This window comes from Haplochromis burtoni, unplaced genomic scaffold, assembly GCF_018398535.1.
Source record: "Haplochromis burtoni strain Fernald_Lab_line unplaced genomic scaffold, NCSU_Asbu1 Contig_589, whole genome shotgun sequence".
In the NCBI taxonomy this organism is placed as follows: domain Eukaryota; kingdom Metazoa; phylum Chordata; class Actinopteri; order Cichliformes; family Cichlidae; genus Haplochromis; species Haplochromis burtoni.
In genome coordinates, this window is record NW_024582950.1 from 22,378 (window position 1) to 42,937 (window position 20,560).

General features: G+C 38.4%; 1 protein-coding gene across 1 annotated transcript; it reads left to right on the forward strand.

Annotated features, from left to right (window-relative positions):
* Positions 1-18,299: 18,299 nt before the first annotated feature.
* On the forward strand, positions 18,300-20,197 carry bsx (brain-specific homeobox). Its single transcript, XM_005949370.3, has 3 exons — positions 18,300-18,704; positions 19,140-19,330; positions 19,685-20,197. Exons 1-3 carry the CDS (start codon positions 18,461-18,463, stop codon positions 19,925-19,927), a joined length of 678 nt encoding a protein of 225 aa, XP_005949432.1. The 5' UTR covers positions 18,300-18,460; the 3' UTR covers positions 19,928-20,197.
* The last annotated feature ends 363 nt before the right edge of the window (positions 20,198-20,560 follow it).

Sequence of the window (20,560 nt, forward strand, 5' to 3'; positions counted from 1 at the left end):
TTACTTGCCAGTGGAAGATTCTGTGCAGGATCTGTCCTTCCATACAATGATCGCTCCTCTTCCTCTGGTTTCTTTTGCCCGAGATATTCACTAAGCACACGTTCAAGTGTGGCCATGTTGGCATATATAGTGAAGTCCTAACAGTTCCTTTACACTGGTGTCAAAGGAGGTCTTTTGATCGTTGGGGTTTTCTCTGCCTTACTGTATATAGCACCTTAAGGCAGCTGGTCTGGTGAATTGCAGGCATATCAAATGATAGAAAAACAATTTAAACTGAAATATTAGTTCAGTTAGTTCAAGCACAAAGACACTGGAGTCTCTGTGTGAGTAACTGTAGCACAGCTACACCTTTATATAGGCATACAACTGGACAAAAGCATACAAAATGTACAATTAAGCTTTGTTTTACAAATATAATATTTAATTTTATTTATTATATTATATTTATTGTATTTTATTTTATTTTTTTTATTTCTTGCCTCGTCATTGTCCATTTATTACTGTGAATTGAGAATTTTGTTCTGTTTTTTAAAACAAAAAGACAACATTGGACACTGCTCTGAGTAATATTTGGTCAGATACTGTGTCTCAGAAAGGATGTGGCCTCCACCTGTAGCATCATTTTAAATAAGCCATGTCCTGTTTATGCAAGGGAATAGCAACAAAATCCACAACTGAAATACGCATACAAATATTCACACGCACTTACACACATAAAAAGTTTTCCGTGTGAGCCAACTTGCACAGACTTTAAAGCACCCTGCTGTCAGTCATGATTAGCTCTAACGATGGGCCCATTTTGACACTTCAGAATCAAGTCTTGACAAATAGCCCTAAGAAGAGGAGCCACATGCTACGAGATGGCTTTTCCCTGATATAATTTGTGGCTGCAAATTACAAAACAGAAGCAGAAATAATGTGTAAAGTCAAGTTTGGTGAGAGAGAAAATGGAAAAATTTAGGGCTGTGTGCCACTCTAATGGATATCCTTGTGGCTGGGAGAAAATGGGCCTCAATAATGTGTCCTTAATGTCTGCCAGCGCTGTTTCAGGGAACATATCAGACGAAATGTCCCCTGCCATTTCTGCAAGCAATCACTTAATGGGACAGGCAAATCTCAACAAAATGGATGCACTGATCTATTTCTCGGCTTGACAGATGGAGCGAATCTTTGGCTCTCGGAAGACAAAAAAGAAAAAAAGTCGAAGGTGAAGAAAAGAGAGGCTACAAACAAGCGAAGATAAAAACAAGCCTTTCACGATTCATTCAGCTACACGGCATGCCTACGATGTTTGTGTGTGACTTAAGTGCAGACACTGACAGGAATTTCAATTATTTAATTAGGGAGAGAAAATGAAAAGACTTAAGTGTTGTGATTTCTGCAGTCTTTCATAGATCAATCTAATGTGTGCTCACACTGGAAATCAAGCAAGATGGAAGAGGGGCAAATGAAGTAGCGTCTTCCTAAATCACACAATTAAAATGGTAAATTAGTTTCTTGATATATTCATTTAAGTGGTTAAGTGGAAAGGTTTCTCTCCCCATCCACGGGGCTGTCTCATGGGTGGGTGTGGAGAGGCTCCACCATCCACATGCTCTTATGATTAGAGCGGCCGTTCATTTGCCGAGGAAACGCTGAAAGCACTTGCTGCACAAATTAGCCATTTGAAGGCTTGAAAATTCAATTCCACAGAGTTGATTTAAGCATTTAGGCAAAGCGTGGCTGGAACGTAAAGATTCAGAAGCATTTTGCCCACTAATGTCAATAACTTTCAGAGGCCATTATAGGTTTTTGCGGCCTTGTGTATTGTGAACAGCACAGCTGGAAAATAACTCTCAGTTTTTGGTTCATATCCACCACCTTCATACTTCTATTCTTGCACAATCTATAGGCTTGTTCCATTAGTAGGTAGATGGATCAGAACTTCTGACTAATAGAGTGAAATCTGTTAGTGAGTTTATTTGGCTGAGAGGGCGTAAAAGAAGAGAAACAAAAGATGACATTTTGATTATAAATACAAATACAGATATATTATATCCTTAGAAAACAAAAGTTGATGCAAGTAACAAGCAAAAAATTGACTCAAGTATTTTGGAAGGTCTTTTTAAAAAAAAAAAAAATAATAATAATAATAATCATTAGTGACTTTACATATAAAGATGTTTGAAACTTCAGTTGTGAATGGGTTAATGCCCAAAATGCATACCTTCATACAACAAAATAATATTACCAATAATATCCTAGTAATATTGCTTTAGTAGTGCAGGCACTGTGTTGTAAACCTGATTCATAATCATCTTTCAAGTCTTTCGAGTGATGATGTCTCTTTCATCTTTATCAGCTTGTACTTGCTATAACTGGTTTGAAAACAGGTACAGTTCAGCTTGAGTAAATGCAAGTTTATCAACTGGACAAGTTAGGCAATTTTTCTTTTGCACATCATTTGGGTTCATACAACTTCTATAACTCCAATAAAAAAAATCCAATAATAAATCCAATTATAAATCTCACCCTACATGAACCAAACAGAAATGTATCCTAGCAGTGAAAAACAAAAACACATTTGGAGTTCAGCACAACTCAGTTCAAATTTATTTATATACAGAAGGGAACACAGATGATATCATAGCATATCAAAACAGCAGTCACCTTAAGGTGCTTTATATTGTAAGGTAAAGATCCTACAATAATGAGACAACCCCCTGTAAGCAAGGACTTGGTGACAGTGCAAAGGAAAACCTCCCATTGAACAGGAAGAAATCTCCAGGCAGGGAGGGGCAGCCATCTCCCACGACCAGTTTGTGGTTGGGGAGAAGGATGGGACAAAAGACACACTTCTATTTGAAACTGGTTGTGGGCCATTGTTTAAGTAGCATAGACACAATAAAAGTGAATGGATTTTTTTAGACATGTTTTACTGAGCCATGAAGGTGCAGGTTCAATAAGATTTATTTGCAGATAAATATTTTTTAACCCCATTGGGATCTGGGCTGGTTTTAATGGTCTAATAATTGGTTGATTAGCCTATTAATGTCATGTCATCTCTGCAAACTGATTTTTGTATATCAACATGTAGAATCTGTTTCCAGTCTTTTGGTTATATTAGAACAGGTTTTAGCTTTATACTACAAGCCTTGAGGCAATGGTTGTTGTGATTTGGTGCTATACAAATAAAATTGAACTGAATTGAATAGAAGAGGATATTTTGGACAAGATATATTTTCTTTGTTATATGGAATCTGTGAATGCTTGACTGTTTCCATAATTTCATAAGAAAATTTTAGTAACAGCTTTGCCCCTGAATTTGTCAAATTTAGTATAAGTACCTAAAAACTGCAGATGTGGACTATAGGAAAATAAGGGAACAAAAAACACTGTCTTTTATTAAAAAGAATTATATCATCAGTTTGCTAAAGTACCATAACAATACACAGATCATTTCCTTAAGCATCAAATCCTGTAATCATGTAAGTGCAAAATAAGCAGAAACTTTAAAAACCACTTATGAAGAACGAAATTGGCATGTGAGCGTGTGGATCACTGAGCTCGGACAGCAGGTGCACATGAACAAGGCTGTGTGCAGGAGGATTTCTGATATACCTCTAAGCTTTAGTTACTTTACCACAACAATGCATGGATGCTAGCCACACAATCTTTGTAATTATTTTCACCACATTACCTTCCCTCCTTACCCACAGATGATACCACATAAATGTAGACTTTCCATAACAAAATTAATCTCTCAAAAGCTGGATGGATTCAAGAAAACATGGATTTGCTCTTCTGTCATGGAGGCATATTGTCCACTTTGATGGTGCATGGGAAGATATCAAATGCCCTCCTGGCAGCCACACTCTAGATGGAAGAAAATAGGCTGTGGTCTATAAAAATGAAGTTAGATGTAAGTACAGCACTCAAATCTCAGGGAGAAAAAATGCTTTTTCTGGGGCATTTTGTTGTTGTCAATTGGTCTGAGCAACTTGCTGTAATGCAGGTAATGGAGCTACTCTTCTCCTTTCATCTTCGTGGTTTGTGTATGTGTGTGTGTGTCAAAGCAAACGGGCAACAGCTGGATATGGGAAGGAGGCACAACAGGAGCAAATACAGCCAGATGATAGTCAGAATGAAGGAAACATCATGTCAGAGCACAGCAAAAGGATCTGTATTGGTGTGAGCTGCCAGCTCCATTTACCTTCAGAGTCACCAGTGCAGAAAGAGGAATTTCTATCATTTAACAAAAGAAAATTATAGCACTGTAACAAGTTAATTACATTTAACAGTCTTGATTTGTAATTCATCACTAAACTATAACATTACTTTATTAACATTACTACAATTAAAAATAAAGTGTTCTTTACCAAAACACTCCAAAGATTCCAATTCAAAGGTGACAATAAAGGTCATGAGGATCATTCACAAATGTACAGCTGTTTTTAACTATATATATTTGAGCTACATGTAAAACTGCATGACAACTTCACTTGGGAAATATTATATGGGAAATATTTTTGCAATAAGTCCTACATTAATTCTTCTAGCACTTCCTAAGTCCATTTTTGTTTCCAGCTGATCCTCCTGATTTTCTCATAGTCTCCTGGTCCTCCTGGTTGACTTGGCCATTTCTCTCTCTTTCATCCAGAACTTCAATAAGATAGCTTTCCCACTAATCAGTCTCCCTTCTCCCATGGTTGTTTTCTGTTGGAGCCCAGAGGCTCTGACAACAAGTACAGTTCAGGTTTACTGTGAAACAATGAAACAGTTCCCAACCAGGAAAGGAGGACAAAGTCCTTTTACTTTCTCCTAATTTGTTTGACTGTTTTTTTCTAGTTTTGCATTTTGCTAGTATCCTTGTCACTACTGCTGGTAAGAGAAGGTGGAAGTAGTCTATTCAGGTTGCACAGGTTGTTTTCCAGCTGCAAAATGATTTGCTGTGTCGCCGAGTATCAAGACCAGGAGACAGGATGTTACATGAGGAGAGAAGGACAGGGCTAAAGAAGCTGTAGGACCAGTAGGACCTTTGAACAACAAGGAACAGAAGAAACACTACCAGGACTTGTGCTTACAGCCCAGCACCGTGCACATCCATTCCTATTCCAGAAAATACCAGAACTGGCTGGGCTGGCACTCGCATCCCATTCTCTTCACAGGTGAGAGCCGATTCACACAATTTTTGTTACCAGGGAATGACTGGTAAAAAAAAAAAAAAGTAAAATAGCAGCCACCTGCTGAAACTGGTATTCTTCCCTTTTTCATATTTTTTTCTTGAAGAGGCATCTGATTAATTAAATACAAAATACAATTAGTAATCAGTGATTAGTTTTTTTCTTATATTACCAATTAAAGCATAAAAAGAATTTGTAAAGAGCATTTGTGGCGGGAATGTTACTCCTTATCTTGTGCATTTATAGAAGTTTTTTTCAAAAATTGTTTAAAAAAGATAAGGAATAACACTCCCGCCACAAATGCTCTTTACAAAAAACTGTTAATGAACAACAAGAAACAAATCTATGTACAATTACAGAAACACTTCTTTTACTCTTATTTTTGTATCATTTTCAATCATTGCATCCATTTTTAGATAAGTATTTTCAGCACTAAAATAGAATTTAATAGTTCTGTCTTTTACATAAACAATGCATACTTCTGAAATTATGTTAATGTTTAATAATCCACATTTAACTCTTTTATTCTCTGATGTGGTTTAGGATGCTATTGTTCTTTATTTGTTTCTTTACTTTGCTGATTTTTGATTGTCTGGGAGCAGATGTCCATATTGACCCTCATGCTAACCAGTGACATATGAAATTTATGTTACTGGGGGCACCCTGGCAGACTCTTGCAGACCTCATAGGCACAGAACATGTAATCCCTGTTTAAGGCAATCATGTAGAATTTTTTTTTAATCAAAAAAAATTTCTTGTTGTTTCCAATTATATATGCCAGTTAATTTGTCTTAAACAGCTTACACAATAATTTAACTTTTATATGGGCTGACTAAGGCTATCGTTATAAGGGAACATACACAGAGTCTGATTCTGTTTGGCTTGTTGCCTTTGAAACATCTGTTTAACAAAATAACTAAGGAAAAATATGAATTAATAACACCTCATTTAAAAATGTAATCTTATTCTGAATTTATTTCAAATACGTTTGTATTATTGTGGTCAATATAAAGAGCCGTGAGGCAACTGTTGTTGTGATTTGGTGCTGTATAAATAAAGTTTAATTGAATTTTTTTAATAATTTGTTTGTGTGGAAAAAAAAAGTTTGTAAATCAGGAAATGCAAATTATTAGTAAAGAGGAAGTGAGGACCACAATGAAGAGGATGAAAAATAGAAAGGTCTTACTTGCTGAGATGTGAAGATGTCTAAGAGAGATGGCAGTGGACTTTTTAACCACTTTTTTTTTTAACTCAGTCAATAAGAGAGGTGAGGATCAGTGAGCAGCAGTACAGTTTCATGCAAAGAAAGAGCACTACAGAATATTGGTGGAGAAGTATACAGAAGGAGATGGACTGTGTTAGTGTGAATCTAGAGAAAGTATATGACAGATAGGGTGCCAACAGGGCAAATGCAATACTGCCTGAGGAAGTCAGGAGTGGCAGAGAAGTATGTGAGGTTCATGCAGGACTAATTATGTCTGACCATGGACTACAACCTCGGTTAGACCATGGAGTATCACATTTGCAGAGGACATTGTAATTTGTACTAGAAGTAGGTAGCCAGTGGAAAGAGGAAGATTGGTGGATGTAGTGAGGAAAGACATGCAGAGTCTTAGAGTGACAGAAAAGGATGCAAGGACAGATGATAAACTGCTATGGCGACCAGCTGAACAATGAACTTTGTAACTTTGTTGTTTCCTTTGTTTCCTGTTTACGATATGATGAGTTCAGTGCTGGACTGGGACAAAACATTAGCTCTGGCATTTGCATTTTTGGTCCAGGCAGCCCATCATGATCAGTCAAAACAGCGCAGATAGTCTTCTTAAATATGTGCACATATGCATGCAATTCTGCAGAACAATGGTAATACTGGGTAGTACATGCAAAAAAAGAAAAAGGAAGAAAAGGAAATTAAATCCTCTGTCATAGCAGAACTTGGGTGAGTAAAATAGTTTACAGACTGGTCTTCTATCTTTCTCTCCTCCACTTCTACCCAACAATTGGGCTCAAATAGACAGAAAGAGAGGCTGGAGTGATGTCAATTAATGATGTTATATATGATATCATCTTAGTAGGACATCTTAGTTGCACTGCAGTGCAGCATGTCACAATTAAAGGCTACATTTTAGCTTTAGGAGTGGCTCATGGTCAATGTAAACCTTCATTTTACTCGAATCTCTTCCTTCCTACTTGTGTCCTTCTATCTATTTTATTTACCATATTAATTACACCTTCCTCACCCTTTTTTGGACTGCAATCCTTCCTACACTTCACCACTAGAGCTGGCAACCGTAGCCTCTGTTGGTACCTCTGCTGGCAGTGTAGCAGCCACCCGGACTGCTAATATGACGGTTAATTTGACACATTTTGTTGCATCTGTTTTCCTTTGGTTTTTCTCTCTTGGCTTTTCAGCTCCATTGTTTTGCTTTTGCTTATCCATATTTATCAAGCATTTCTTCCACAATAAACTCTGTTCTACAAGGTGAATGAGTGCACAGGGAAGGTAGGGGAGGAGCTGGTTGCATTAAAAGATTATCAGTAATGAAAATAAATGAATGTGCTGCTATCAGGGCCAATGTGCAGGGGAAATGCAGCCACCGACAAACTCATCATGGAAAGGAATTGAGATCTGAAATTGAAATTAATCATATCTCAAGTTGGTTTTTGTAAACCAACTCTTTTTATTCGCTTTTACTTTTACTTTTTCTCGTGTTATTTTTGCTATACATGAATTATAATAGTTAAGTTGTGCTTACATTTAAAAGAAATTAATAGGCCTAAGAGACAATAAATAAGAAAACATATACTTTAAAAACTGTGCAGCTAGAGTATATGCAGCTAAATTTTTATGATGATTGTAATGGGTTAAAAGAGTGAAAAAGTGGAAGATGTTTGCGCTGTCTAAAACAGAGCACAATAAATACAATGGCAATGTTAGCAAGACATTTTGTTCTAGTTACTGTAATCGTTAACATTGCAAGAAATACTGTCTTCACAGTGTAAAGAAAAATTATTTGTGACAGTGTGATGATATGATCTATGTTCTCTGTTTCAAAGTAAATTGCTTCTCTAATTGTATCACTTTCTTTTGGTTTATAGAAAACTGAAACACATTTTGTGATCTTGACAAAAAGATTAAATGTTCCTAATAATGTATAAGATAAAATTATTTATAATACTTTAGCACAGTGTAAGTGGTAATATCACATCACACATTTACGGCAAATGTAATTTAAATCCATTAAAATCCATTTCTGAATTTTGAATGCATTTTGAAAACATTTATCCTGAGCAGGAATCAGGGCTCTAGACTAACTTTTTGCCATGGGCGTACCGGTACGCCTAACTTTAAAAAGTTAGGCGTTTGACGCCTAATTTTAAAAAGTTAGGCGTACCGGCACAAAAGTTAGGCGCACACAAATTTTATAATAATTTATATAATATGTGTTTTTCTGGATACACTGTGGTTTTTCAGCATTCAAAGATTGATGACACCGTGTCAGAGCACTGGCTATGAATTTCAGAAGGATCAGGTCTTAACTTAACAGAAAAGTTAGCAATAGTTCTTTTCCTATTACAGCTGCTCACTAGGGCTGGGTATCATCACTGATTTCTATAATCCATTCGATTCCGGTTTTCAAAGTCCCGATTCGATTCAACTTAGCCTCAGACAGTCAGAAATATTATAATTCTGATCATTTATCAGTACTGACTTCATCAGAATTGTGAACATCACAGCAGATGCCTTTGTGTGAAACGGGAAACTGTTCTTGAAGTACAGAGAGAGATAGAGAGAGAGCTAGCTGTGCATGGAGTGCACAGCTAGCATGGATTTTAATAGTTGTGGAAGCAAAACAGCAAAATTCATGATGACATTGATCAAATGTGAAGCGTAGTTTGCTGCTTCTTTTGCTGCTGGCTTGGTGAATTTTAGGTTGGAGAGAGACAAAACCTGCAGCTCAGAATCAGCGCAAAAAGACGTAATCATAGCGCGGACCAGACGCATCAGAACCGCTAAGCTCCGACAGCGTGTCCGAGAAAGACAAAGTTGATTCTGATGCGTCGGTCCGTTCTGTGTTTACGTCTTTGTGTGGAATCCGTGTACCTGCTCTCGTTTGCTGTTTGGTTGTTGTTGAAATGGTTTTGTGAGCTTTAATCTGAGAATCTGGCGTTTCTGGCAAAACACAGTTATATTTAAAAGTCGATTCAGAATTAAATTAATTGATATCGCTTTATTCAAGCTACTCACCTCCCACTTCCACCTGCACTTTCAACTGGACCACGGCCAATCAGAGAGGTCCCGCCCCTTACTATCTCTGATTGGTTTAGTCCACGATAGGGGCAAAATGTGTGTCTGTTGTTGACCACAGGGAAGGTTGCCGGTTTATTTTTTTTTGTTTTTTATTTTGCTACCTGAACATTTGGTCGCACAGGTGCAACCAAATATTTTTTTTAGTCGCACCACTGAAAAATTTGGTCGCATTTGCGACCAAATTGGTCGCACTCTAGAGCCCTGGCAGGAATATTAAGATTTTTCTTTAAAGTGTGACAATTGTGATACTGTTTTTATAATATGGTAAAAATGTTAGAAGCAGAACAGGAAAGATAGTGATTTAATGTCTGGCTTACTCTCCAGTAAGTTCAGCCCTGTAATTTCATTTAAAACCGTACAGACATTAGTATTACTTTAGCTTTTCTGTTTTTTCAGCAGATTCCAAGACCATAAAACTGGTGAGTGCTGATTGGCTGACAGGCAGCCTGGCATATTGTCTGAGCACTGTGTTTGTTGTTGTAGAGGATGCTCAGGGTTAAATGTTACTCAAAGGAACTACAGAGCACTTTAATGAATACAGACAGCTCTTAAGTAAACAGCTTGTTCAGGTTTCAGACATAACATGATATATATCTAAAGTCCCTTTCTCACCAAAACTGTCATTGACGATGGGTACTGGATGTTGCATTGAGGTGTAACAATGAGCAATAGATGTATCAAGTATCAAAGCACTGCTGGACCTGATAGGCCAGACATGTGTGTGTGTGTGCATTGAGGGTCGGGGCTATTTTCAGGGATTGATCCCCTAGAGAACAAAGAGAAACGTACACATAGGCAACCCCAGAGCACAATCCAGTAGAAATAATATGTTCATTATAACGCAATTACTGACACTTAGACCTGCACTCCCTGAAGTGTGTGTGTGTGTGTGTGTGTGTGTGTGTGTGTGTGTGTGTGTGTGTGTGTGTGTGTGTGTGTGTGTGTGTGTGTGTGTGTGAGATGGAGAGGAGGGAACCCTGTCCATAACCACTGATGCTAAGTGACCTTATGTGCCATGCTACTGTCTGTCTCTGCAGGTGCAGGATGTACAGCTTTATGGGTGGTGGGTTGTTCTGTGCAGGCATGGAGAACATCCTCCTCATTGTTTCCACAGCAACCGATTACTGGATGCAATATCGGCAGTCCAATAACTACATGCACCAGAGCTTGTGGCGTTACTGTACACCGAGGAAATGCTTCCCTTTCAGAATTAAAGATAGGTGATCATCTCTGTGAAAGACTGTGTGGACAAATAGTTACACTAAGCTTATTTCTAATGGACGGACGTGAAGCATTCTGTGGTCTGACAGTATATTTAGGTTTTGGAGAAATATATGCTGCCATACAGACTCCATCTTTTTCAAGGAAGGCCTTGCTTATTTCAGCAAGACAATATGAAACCACCAGTGTTGGGGAGTAATGGAATACATGTACCAGCATTACATATTTAAAATACAAAATATGAGTAACTGTATTCCGTTACAGTTACCGTTTAAAAAGGTGGTATTCAGAATACAGTTACTTTGTTGAAATAAATGGATTACACGGTGGTCTTTTCCAGTTTCACATGTTAGGCTACGCCCTCTCTATTTCTGGTAATTCTACGCTGGTGGAAACCCAAACAAAACACGCATTAAGAGGATCTAATGGGCCGTGTCTTAATCTCACAGCCCATTTTACCTCTACTTGCGGCCGCACTGCAGCCAAAAAGAGTGCCTGACGAGCCCAGTTGTAAGTAAGCTATTAAGACTCGACGGTTGACCCAGACAACAAACTAAAGCAAGTTTTCAGCTACATACCTGACACAGACCCCGATGTACTAGCCAGAGGTCCCTTTACTACGGTTCAGAGCTGCGGACCTGTTTTATATACGCGCAGAATAGTTTTCTATAAGAGATCGCTGCAAAAAGTGCAGCCTTACCTAATGTCCACTCTACTGTTACTCATTTTATATTAAGATTTAAAAATCTAGTTCGTATTGGTATCACGAGTAACCTTCAGTAATAGTAATAAATCACACAGCAATAGTACATTCATGTAGTTGTAAAAAGCATGATAATATATTAAGTAATCCAAAGTATTCAGAATACATTACTCTCATTGAGTAATGTTACGGAATACGTTACAAAATACATTTTAGAACATGTATTCTGTAATCTGTAGTGGAATACATTTTAAAAGTAATCTTCCCAACACTGGAAACCACATTCTGTACATATTCAAACATTATTGCTACATGGTAAGTGATGCTAAGTCTGGGTTTTCAGTTCCCAAATCCAGAGTGCATACTGCTAAAATACCAAACAACACTGAAAATCATTGCATTCTGAAAATCATACACAGTATCTCTTAACTCATGTGTCATCAAGAGTAACAGAGATTTTTTTTTTCATTAGATTTCGGTTGATCACAGAATTTGAAACCACAAAAACATTAATTGCTCTTGTTGTAAACCATAAAATACGAGAGCCTATTATTTTTTTAATCTGTGTGTTAAAAACTGCAAGTTTCTAAATATAATTTGATTGGTGTTCATTTGTTTCTTCGGGATTCGTAGGTTTGGAATTTCCATCTGTGGTTACTTGCACTGACCCTACAAGTGATTCCTTTTGACCTCTGCCCTTGTCCACCGCCCAGTGGACGGATCATCTCTCTTCTGATCTGTCATTGGCATCATCATTGGCATTACAGCTTTCATCCATTACTCCTCTTTTGACAGGTTTGACAAAACCTTTGCTGCAGGCATATTGTTTTTCATCACATGTAAGTATGTGCTTCCTTCTGTTGTTTCAGTACAAGCAGTAATTTGAATTGGATTTGACCTTAAATGAGTCCAGCTATCAATACCTGACACTAGAAAAAGGATGCACTAGTCACAAACTACTTATTTTGTAATTATTCCATTATCAGGACAGTTTCACAACAAAGCACACACGCCTGTGTTCAAAAAAGACAGTATTCATGTCTAAGAGGCTGCATTAAGCTCCTGTTTTAACACTTTGCTCTTCATAATTTGAGTAGCCTTATTCAATTATATAATTTGTTGTTGTTGTTCTACAGGGTGGGCCATTTATATGGATACACCATAATAACATGGGAATGGTTGGTGATATTAAAGTCCTGTTTGTGGCACATTAGTATATGTGAGGGGGCAAACTCCTCAAGATGGGTGGTGACCATGGTGGCCATTTAGAAGTTGGCCATCTTGGATACAACTTTTGTTTTTTCAATAGGAAGAGGGCCATGTGACACATCAAACTTATTGGTAATGTCACAAGAAAAACAATGGTGTGCTTGGTTTCAACGTAACTTTATTCTTTCATGAGTTATTTACAAGTTTCTGACCACTTATAAAATGTGTTCAATGTGCTGCCCATTGTGTTGGATTGTCAATGCAACCCTCTTCTCCCACTCTTCACACACTGATAGCAACACCGCAGGAGAAATGCCAGCACAGGCATCCAGTATCCGTAGTTTCAGGTGCTGCACATCTCGTATCTTCACACCATAGACAATTGCCTTCAGATGACCCCAAAGATAAAAGTCTAAGGGGGTCAGATCGGGAGACCTTGGGGGCCATTCAACTGGCCCACGACGACCAATCCACTTTCCAGGAAACTGTTCATCTAGGAATGCTCGGACCTGGCACCCATAATGTGGTGGTGCACCATCTTGCTGGAAAAACTCAGGGAACGTGCCAGCTTCAGTGCATAAAGAGGGAAACACATCATCATGTAGCAATTTCAAATATCCAGTGGCCTTGAGGTTTCCATTGATGAAGAATGGACCCACTATCGTTGTACCCCATATACCACACCAAACCATCACTTTTGTTGTTCCAACAGTCTTGGAGGGATCCATCCAATGTGGGTTAGTGTCAGACCAATAGCGGTGGTTTTGTTGGTTAACTTCACCATTTACATAAAAGTTTGCCTCATCACTGAACAAAATCTTCTGCATGAACTGAGGGTCCTGTTCCAATTTTTGTTTTGCCCATTCTGCAAATTCTGTGCGCTGATCTGGGTCATCCTCGTTGAGATGCTGCAGTAGCTGGAGTTTGTAAGGGTGCCATTTGTGAGTAGCTAATATCCGCCGAAGGGATGTTCGACTAATGCCACTCTCCAGTGACATGCTGCGAGTGCTACACTGTGGGCTCTTGTTGAATGAAGCTAGGACAGCCACTGATGTTTCTTCATTGGTGACAGTTTTCTTGCGTCCACATTTTGGCAAATCCAACACTGAACCAGAAACTTAGCAAGCAGTTTGCTAACTGTAGCATGGGAGATGGGTGGTTTCGTAGAGTGTCTTGCATTGGAATCTGCTGCAATGACCCGGTTACTGCGTTCACCAGATATCAACACAATTTCGATTCGCTCCTCACGTGTTAACCTCTTCAACATGTCAATGACTGTGAACAAAGAGAAACTTGTAAATAACTCATGAAAGAATAAAGTTACGTTGAAACCAAGCACACCATTGTTTTTCTTGTGACATTACCAATAAGTTTGATGTGTCACTTGACCCTCTTCCTATAGAAAAAAACAAAAGTTGTATCCAAGATGGCCGACTTCTAAATGGCCACCATAGTCACCACCCATCTTGAGGAGTTTGCCCCCTCACATATACTAATGTGCCACAAACAGGACTTTAATATCACCAACCATTCCCATGTTATTATGGTGTATCCATACAAATGGTCCACCCTGTACTACTAAAGATAATTCATGCTAACATATTGAATACCATTGATGAGTACACAGCAACAATCTTTTGAAAAAAAGGGGTGTTGTTTTTTTATTTCTCATTTTCCTTGACCTTTTTTGGCACAGGTTTTTTAGTGTTTCTAGGTATGTCTATGCTCACTGGTGTAACTATTAACTACTATGGGAAACTGTCACGGCCTGGGGGATCAGCAAGACGCCGTTTCTACCTTTCTCTCTCTCTCTCGCTCTCTCTCGCCTCCTCTCTGTTGCCAGGGCGGAACTCATTGTGGGTTCACGCCCTCAGCCCACGCCCACTGAAGGGGAACACACCTGATGCCCATCAAGGCAATCAGCATTTAAGCCAGGAGGAGTCTGCTGGTCTTCGCTGGATCGTTGTCTACCATGCGTCAGCGAGAGTCAAGCTACAGCTCAAGCTCAGTCAAGTGTCTATTGTGAACGTTGTAACTCATTCTCATTTCCTCGCCTACAGACCTCCTGGATAACCTTCCCTGTGTGAATCTTTGTGTCAAGTGTGGAGAAAGGAACTGTGGTCGTGAGTGTGGAGAGTTGGAGAACCTTTGGATTTCCCTGGAGCCCCGTCCCCCACATTGTTGTATATAGCACTGCCCTGCACTTCCTGCATATACACCTGGTGAACTAAAATTCTTGTGTTCAGCTGATTCTTGAGTCCTGCGGTTGAGTCCTTATCAGTCTCACTGAATATAGTCTATCACCACCTTTGCATACAGCTGCACAGTTCTATAAAAATGTTTCTTTGGGTAACTGAAAATATGACAAAGAAAATCATTTAAATGCGTGTAGGAGCAATTTCATAATGTATAACCAAAACCTAACCCCTTTTTCTTTGCAGGTATAATTTATATATACATGCATGAATGCCCTAGAAGTGCCACCTCACATTAGAAGACAAATAAGCGGGGGTCATGAGAGCTGCATGGTTTGGATTCTTGCACACAGATGACCTCTGGAGCTTAACTAATTTCAATAAAGTATTAGGAAGAATGTTTCTTCCTTTGTCATACATACACAGACTCTGCATGTTGTACTCAATTTCATTAGGCTTGTGTATATTTATTCCTCACTTGTTTTTAGCAATGTTTTATGGTTTTGGGAAGGTGTTCAGCTGTTTCACGTAACTATACTGTAGATGGTGATCAATCCCGACACGTGAGGACTACCAAATCCAAAGCTTTGGGTAACTTCAAGATATGTGCTTTTTTTTTTCGTAAGAAAACCACTAGCCACTGACCTCATTTAAAGCCTGGTATTTTAATCTATGATTTCAAAAGTAAAGAAAACTGTAGGAGAACAAACTTTACATTTATATTTGAGCTTATATTTATGTAAGGGCAAGTGATGTAGACAGACTTTTTTCTTCTCTGTAAATGTTGCTACATTATCCTAATCAGTACATTTGATGAGTTTAGGCATACAATTCCCACAAAACTCACTGAATCACACACAATACTGTAGCTCAGGAACTACAACCAAGGTTATTTACTAATCGGAAGGTTGGTGGTTCCATCCCTGGCTGCTCCAGTTTGCATGCCAAATATCCTTGGACAGTGATCTAATTGTGAATGTTAGATATAAAGCACTTGAGCACTTAAGAAAGAAAAAAAAAAAGTACCTGTGTGGATGGGGCATGTTGAGAGCTCGGCTAGAGTAGAAAAGCATAAAAAAAAATTCAAAAGAAAAAAAAAAGCCCATTTACAACCGCGTTTTCTTCCCATTCATTGTTTACTATCCAGCACGGCTATATTGATAGGTGAAGTCATCCGAACCTGCCACGTCAGAAAAACGCAAAAATGTAATGAATAAAAGGGACACTAAAAGGCAAGCAAACAAAAAACGCGTCCTTAACCCAATTTCATCACGTAAAACTAACTTCTTATCCTGGTGCTTTTCACAAAGGGGATGAATCAGAGGCAGGTGCAGCAGGGATACATTGTCTTATAAAGTTCCTGTCCTTTTCTTCCACTTAGCTTTATTTACGTGCTTAAAAATGAGTGTTGGAGACGTGTTTTGATTCTGACGTACTCGTGTAATCTCATAGTTTTTATGAAGCAGGCAGAAAATCGTATTTTATTTGCTTCTCACTGCCTTATTTAACATACTGAGGGAAATATTTGCCCCATATGAAGTGTAAAGAGGGTTTTTAGAAAGGTGTACACCTTTTATCGGTTTCAGCGATATCAGAATACACAAATGTGTCGCAATCGTACACATTTGATTTGCATCCAACTATATTAATTTGTGTAGCCTATTGAGCGTCCGTTCTGAGCAAACTTATGCAAACTAATGCAGCAGAACAGCGCTTTTCTAGCATAACTGACTCCCAGTAATGAATTTGCTCTCCTTCCGTGTGATCAAATAGAAATCCTGTCCTCCAGTCCAAGGATTACAACTTCCGCTCTAACATCTCTCTTAATTGCCTAATAGCATTGCAGCGTGAATTCCGCCTGCATTAAGACACTTTCACATTAAGCGCACTGATTGGAAATGTGATGACAACACCATATCAACAAATTACAGCGCAGCGCTTTCTATCCAAAATGGGCCCAGGAGCGGCACTTGTACTCTCCCAGATTTCAATACCGACAATTACAGCCAATTTGGGTGGAATGACAAGACAGACCTGTAGCAGATTATCTCCCTGTGGCACAAGCTAAGTCACTTAATTCAAAAAGTACTAATACGTAGGAAGAGAGCAGAAATTGTTTCACTCAGTGTCCTGGACGGTAAAAGAAAGAAAGAAAGAAAGAAAGAAAGAAAGAAAGAAAGAAAGAAAGAAAGAAAGAAAGAAAGAAAGAAAGAAAGAAAGAAAGAAAGGAAAAAGCATATGGTCAAAGGAAATCAAAAGGCCAATTCATGTGGACAGCAGATATAGCAGACTGATGACACAAGGAGTCAAAAATGAGGTAGCCTAGGCTACATGTGAAATACGATGTGCACGTAAGAAACTCTCATTCAAGTTTACCACGCGCTATATACACTTGTGCTGTGTTTCTTTCTTATGGCTTGTAGGGAAATGGCGAAACAGCACAATTCTTAAACACCACGGGGAGACCGGTCTCCCCACAACATCATCTGTACTTTCACATGATTTAATTTATTTTTATTTTATTACAGTTGAACCAATGTATTTTGTGACCACGAGCTATTCGTCTAATTATTTCATACATATTCATTAAAGTAATCAAAAACTCGTTTTTTCCTGAGGAACTGATTTCTTCTTTTTCAGAGGGTTGTTACAGGTGGTCCGTTCGCGCTTAAATAAATGAGAAAAAAGTCATTCTTAAAATTAATTAATTGATCTTTTTTATGACAGAAAGCAGCAACCTTTGTTCAGTCATGTTCCAAACATTGCAAACGGTTAGCCATGTTGGATGTCTTTTTTCTGTGGCCTTATTATCTTGTTTTCTTGAAAATGACTTTGCAATGAGTACAAAGTCTGTTTGTTAATTTATGTCCTTTAGAGTTTGTGGGTGAATATTTATGTAGCAGTATAGAATGTTTTTACCAAGTACAATAATAAAGTAATAAATGGCTTGTACCTGAACTACAAAGGGAAGTTTAAACATCAAGTACAATTTGTCTTGTCTTACGTCCGTAGCTCCCGGCTACTTGTTCATATTCTATGACAGGCACAAAAAACTCGCCTTCATTTTCACACATGATTAAATGCAACGATTGAATTGTTTGGAGACTGTAAGAAAACTTTCGAAACAAATATGGCCTCGTTCGTAGGTTATATTTATTTTTATATAGTATCCTCTATTCGGGTAAATACAGAATAACGTTTTCACTCGGACAGAAGTCAAAAACTGCGTAGTTGCTTGGCGACCACTAAAGCGCAACTATACCCGATGATTCCCAGTTGCTTTCCAAATTAACCTTGTTCACAGGTGCGCTCCTTATCTTAAAACCCACCAAAATAAATAAACAAATAAATAAATAAAAAGACAGCTTGGAATCCGTCTGAACCAATCAGAGTGAAAATCTCGTCCCCCGCGGCTCTCCTCCGTCCATCAAAAGCCCTAATTGGCTGATGCGCAAACCAGTATCCCCAATCCGGCACCGTCTCTGAATAAATACTTATTGCAAACGTGCCCTCCCACCGGTGTCTGTGGAATGTTCGGCATAGTGTCATTCACTGGTCACACAGAGGGTCCACATTTAAATTTGACAGAGGCTTGGAGGGAAGAGGCAGGTGTTGATGCAGGTTTAAAGGCAAGGAAATAATCATCCACAGTAACACCATGAGTATGAACTACGCATCTGCGGCACCCACACAGAGGTCCACGTCGTTTTTCATTGAGGACATCTTATTGCACAAGCCCAAGCCCCTGCGAGAGGTCATCCCGTCGCCGTTCTGTAGCTCCTTGGCTTCCCGGGTGCCCATCCTGGAGTACGGATACCCGCTGATGCCTACCCCAATATTAGCCCCACATCCGCACCATCCTCTCCACAAACCGGAGCACCACCAGTACTTCTTTACGTCAGGTAAGCAAGAGAGAGGCAGAGGCCTGGGATAACAAGGAAGCTGTCACACACAGCGGGCTGTTATCTGGACATTGCCTCTAGTTTTTAAATAACGATTTAGAGGAAAAGCACAAATCTCGGAATCCTTTATTTGACTTAACCGCTTCAATTATGCGTTTGTTTGAATGCATTTTAATTATTGTATTCTACAAAGTGCATTCAAATCTTAAAGCCGATTGTAACATGCAGGTGTTTTACTATTTATATATTTTTTTCTTTCTTTCTTTTTTTTTTAAATATGTCATTATTATTATTACAAATAGCGAGGTTTGTTACCTTGGCAAAGAATTCATCACCAAACTCAAATTCATCCTATTTCTGGGATATATTCTGATTTTTCTTAATACTTCAATAACATTACAAATAATACAAACCACTTCTTCTTATTGCCGGCAGGAATGCAGATGCCCGCCTTGTTCCAGCACCACGCAGAGTTACCGGGTAAGCACTGCAGACGCAGGAAGGCCCGGACTGTTTTCTCTGACTCGCAGCTGTCCGGGCTGGAAAAGCGGTTTGAAATTCAGCGGTATCTGTCCACACCTGAGAGAGTGGAACTGGCCACTGCGCTGAGCCTGTCAGAGACACAGGTTGGCTCGCGCGCGCGAACGCACACGCACACACACGCACTCTCAAATGTGGAGTGAGTTATTCCCTTTTTAATTTATTTTATAATACATAAAAGAAAGAAAAACGAAACAATAGCTACATTATCAATGCGTTATTTAGCCCTATATACGAAATATATGGGATAATTAGAATTAGTTTCATATCTCGAATGAAACTCCATATGTTAAACTGTAGTTTACAGTAGCAGAAGACACATTTCAGTTTTAATAATAAATTAATATTTATTTATTAATATTTATTAATAATAAAATATTTTACACACAAGCAGAGCCATAGAAACTTTTCTAATGTGCGTCTTCGTTTCTTACGTGCAGGTGAAAACATGGTTTCAGAACAGGCGGATGAAGCACAAGAAGCAGCTGAGGAAAGCGCAGGACGAGCGGAAGGCAACAGGAGAGATGGAGCGATGTGCGGAGAACTCCAGCGAGAGCGAACTGAACGACAAAAGCGTAGAGGAGCTGAAACACGGCCTCGAGTCGGATTCGTATATGCTGGAAGAAAACGACGACGATGTGGATATCGAGGATGACATTTGCTCCCCGGATCATCTACTATAGTAGGCTGCACTGTTTGTTGGCTTATTGTTTTGTTTTTGTTTGCTTGTTTTTTGCTTTTTGTAAATGCAGCCTATAGACAGCTGTAGGATCTTTTTAAGTTTATTTCTTTATATAGCTAGCCAATATAAATGGCAGTTTTACAGTGAGGGGGGAACAGGCTGTACAATACACTGTTAATTAATTTTTTTTATATAACTGCCAATTTTCCTCTGCATAAAGGCTATGGATTATTCTGTTATGTTTTGCAAACTCTCTATATTATTATTATTATTATTATTATTATTATTATTATTATTATTATTATTATTATGAGTCTCTAGACATTTTATTTTGAAACATCACAGTTGTGTCTTTTATTTTCAGGAGGAAATAAGTGTACAAATGAATGTAAATAAACCCGTGGAAAAGCGCTCTGCCCATGTTTTACTATACTTTTATTCCAGACAACATTCTCCATGTTACTTTAAGAAAAATGTATATGTTATTGGCAGTGTGTGGATATTGTCGAAGATTTTGTAAATCAGGTTTTGAATGAAAACATCATTTATATATTTTTGTCTGTAAATATAACTAACAGTACATAGTTGTTTTTGTTATTATTATTATTATTATTATTATTATTATTATTATTAT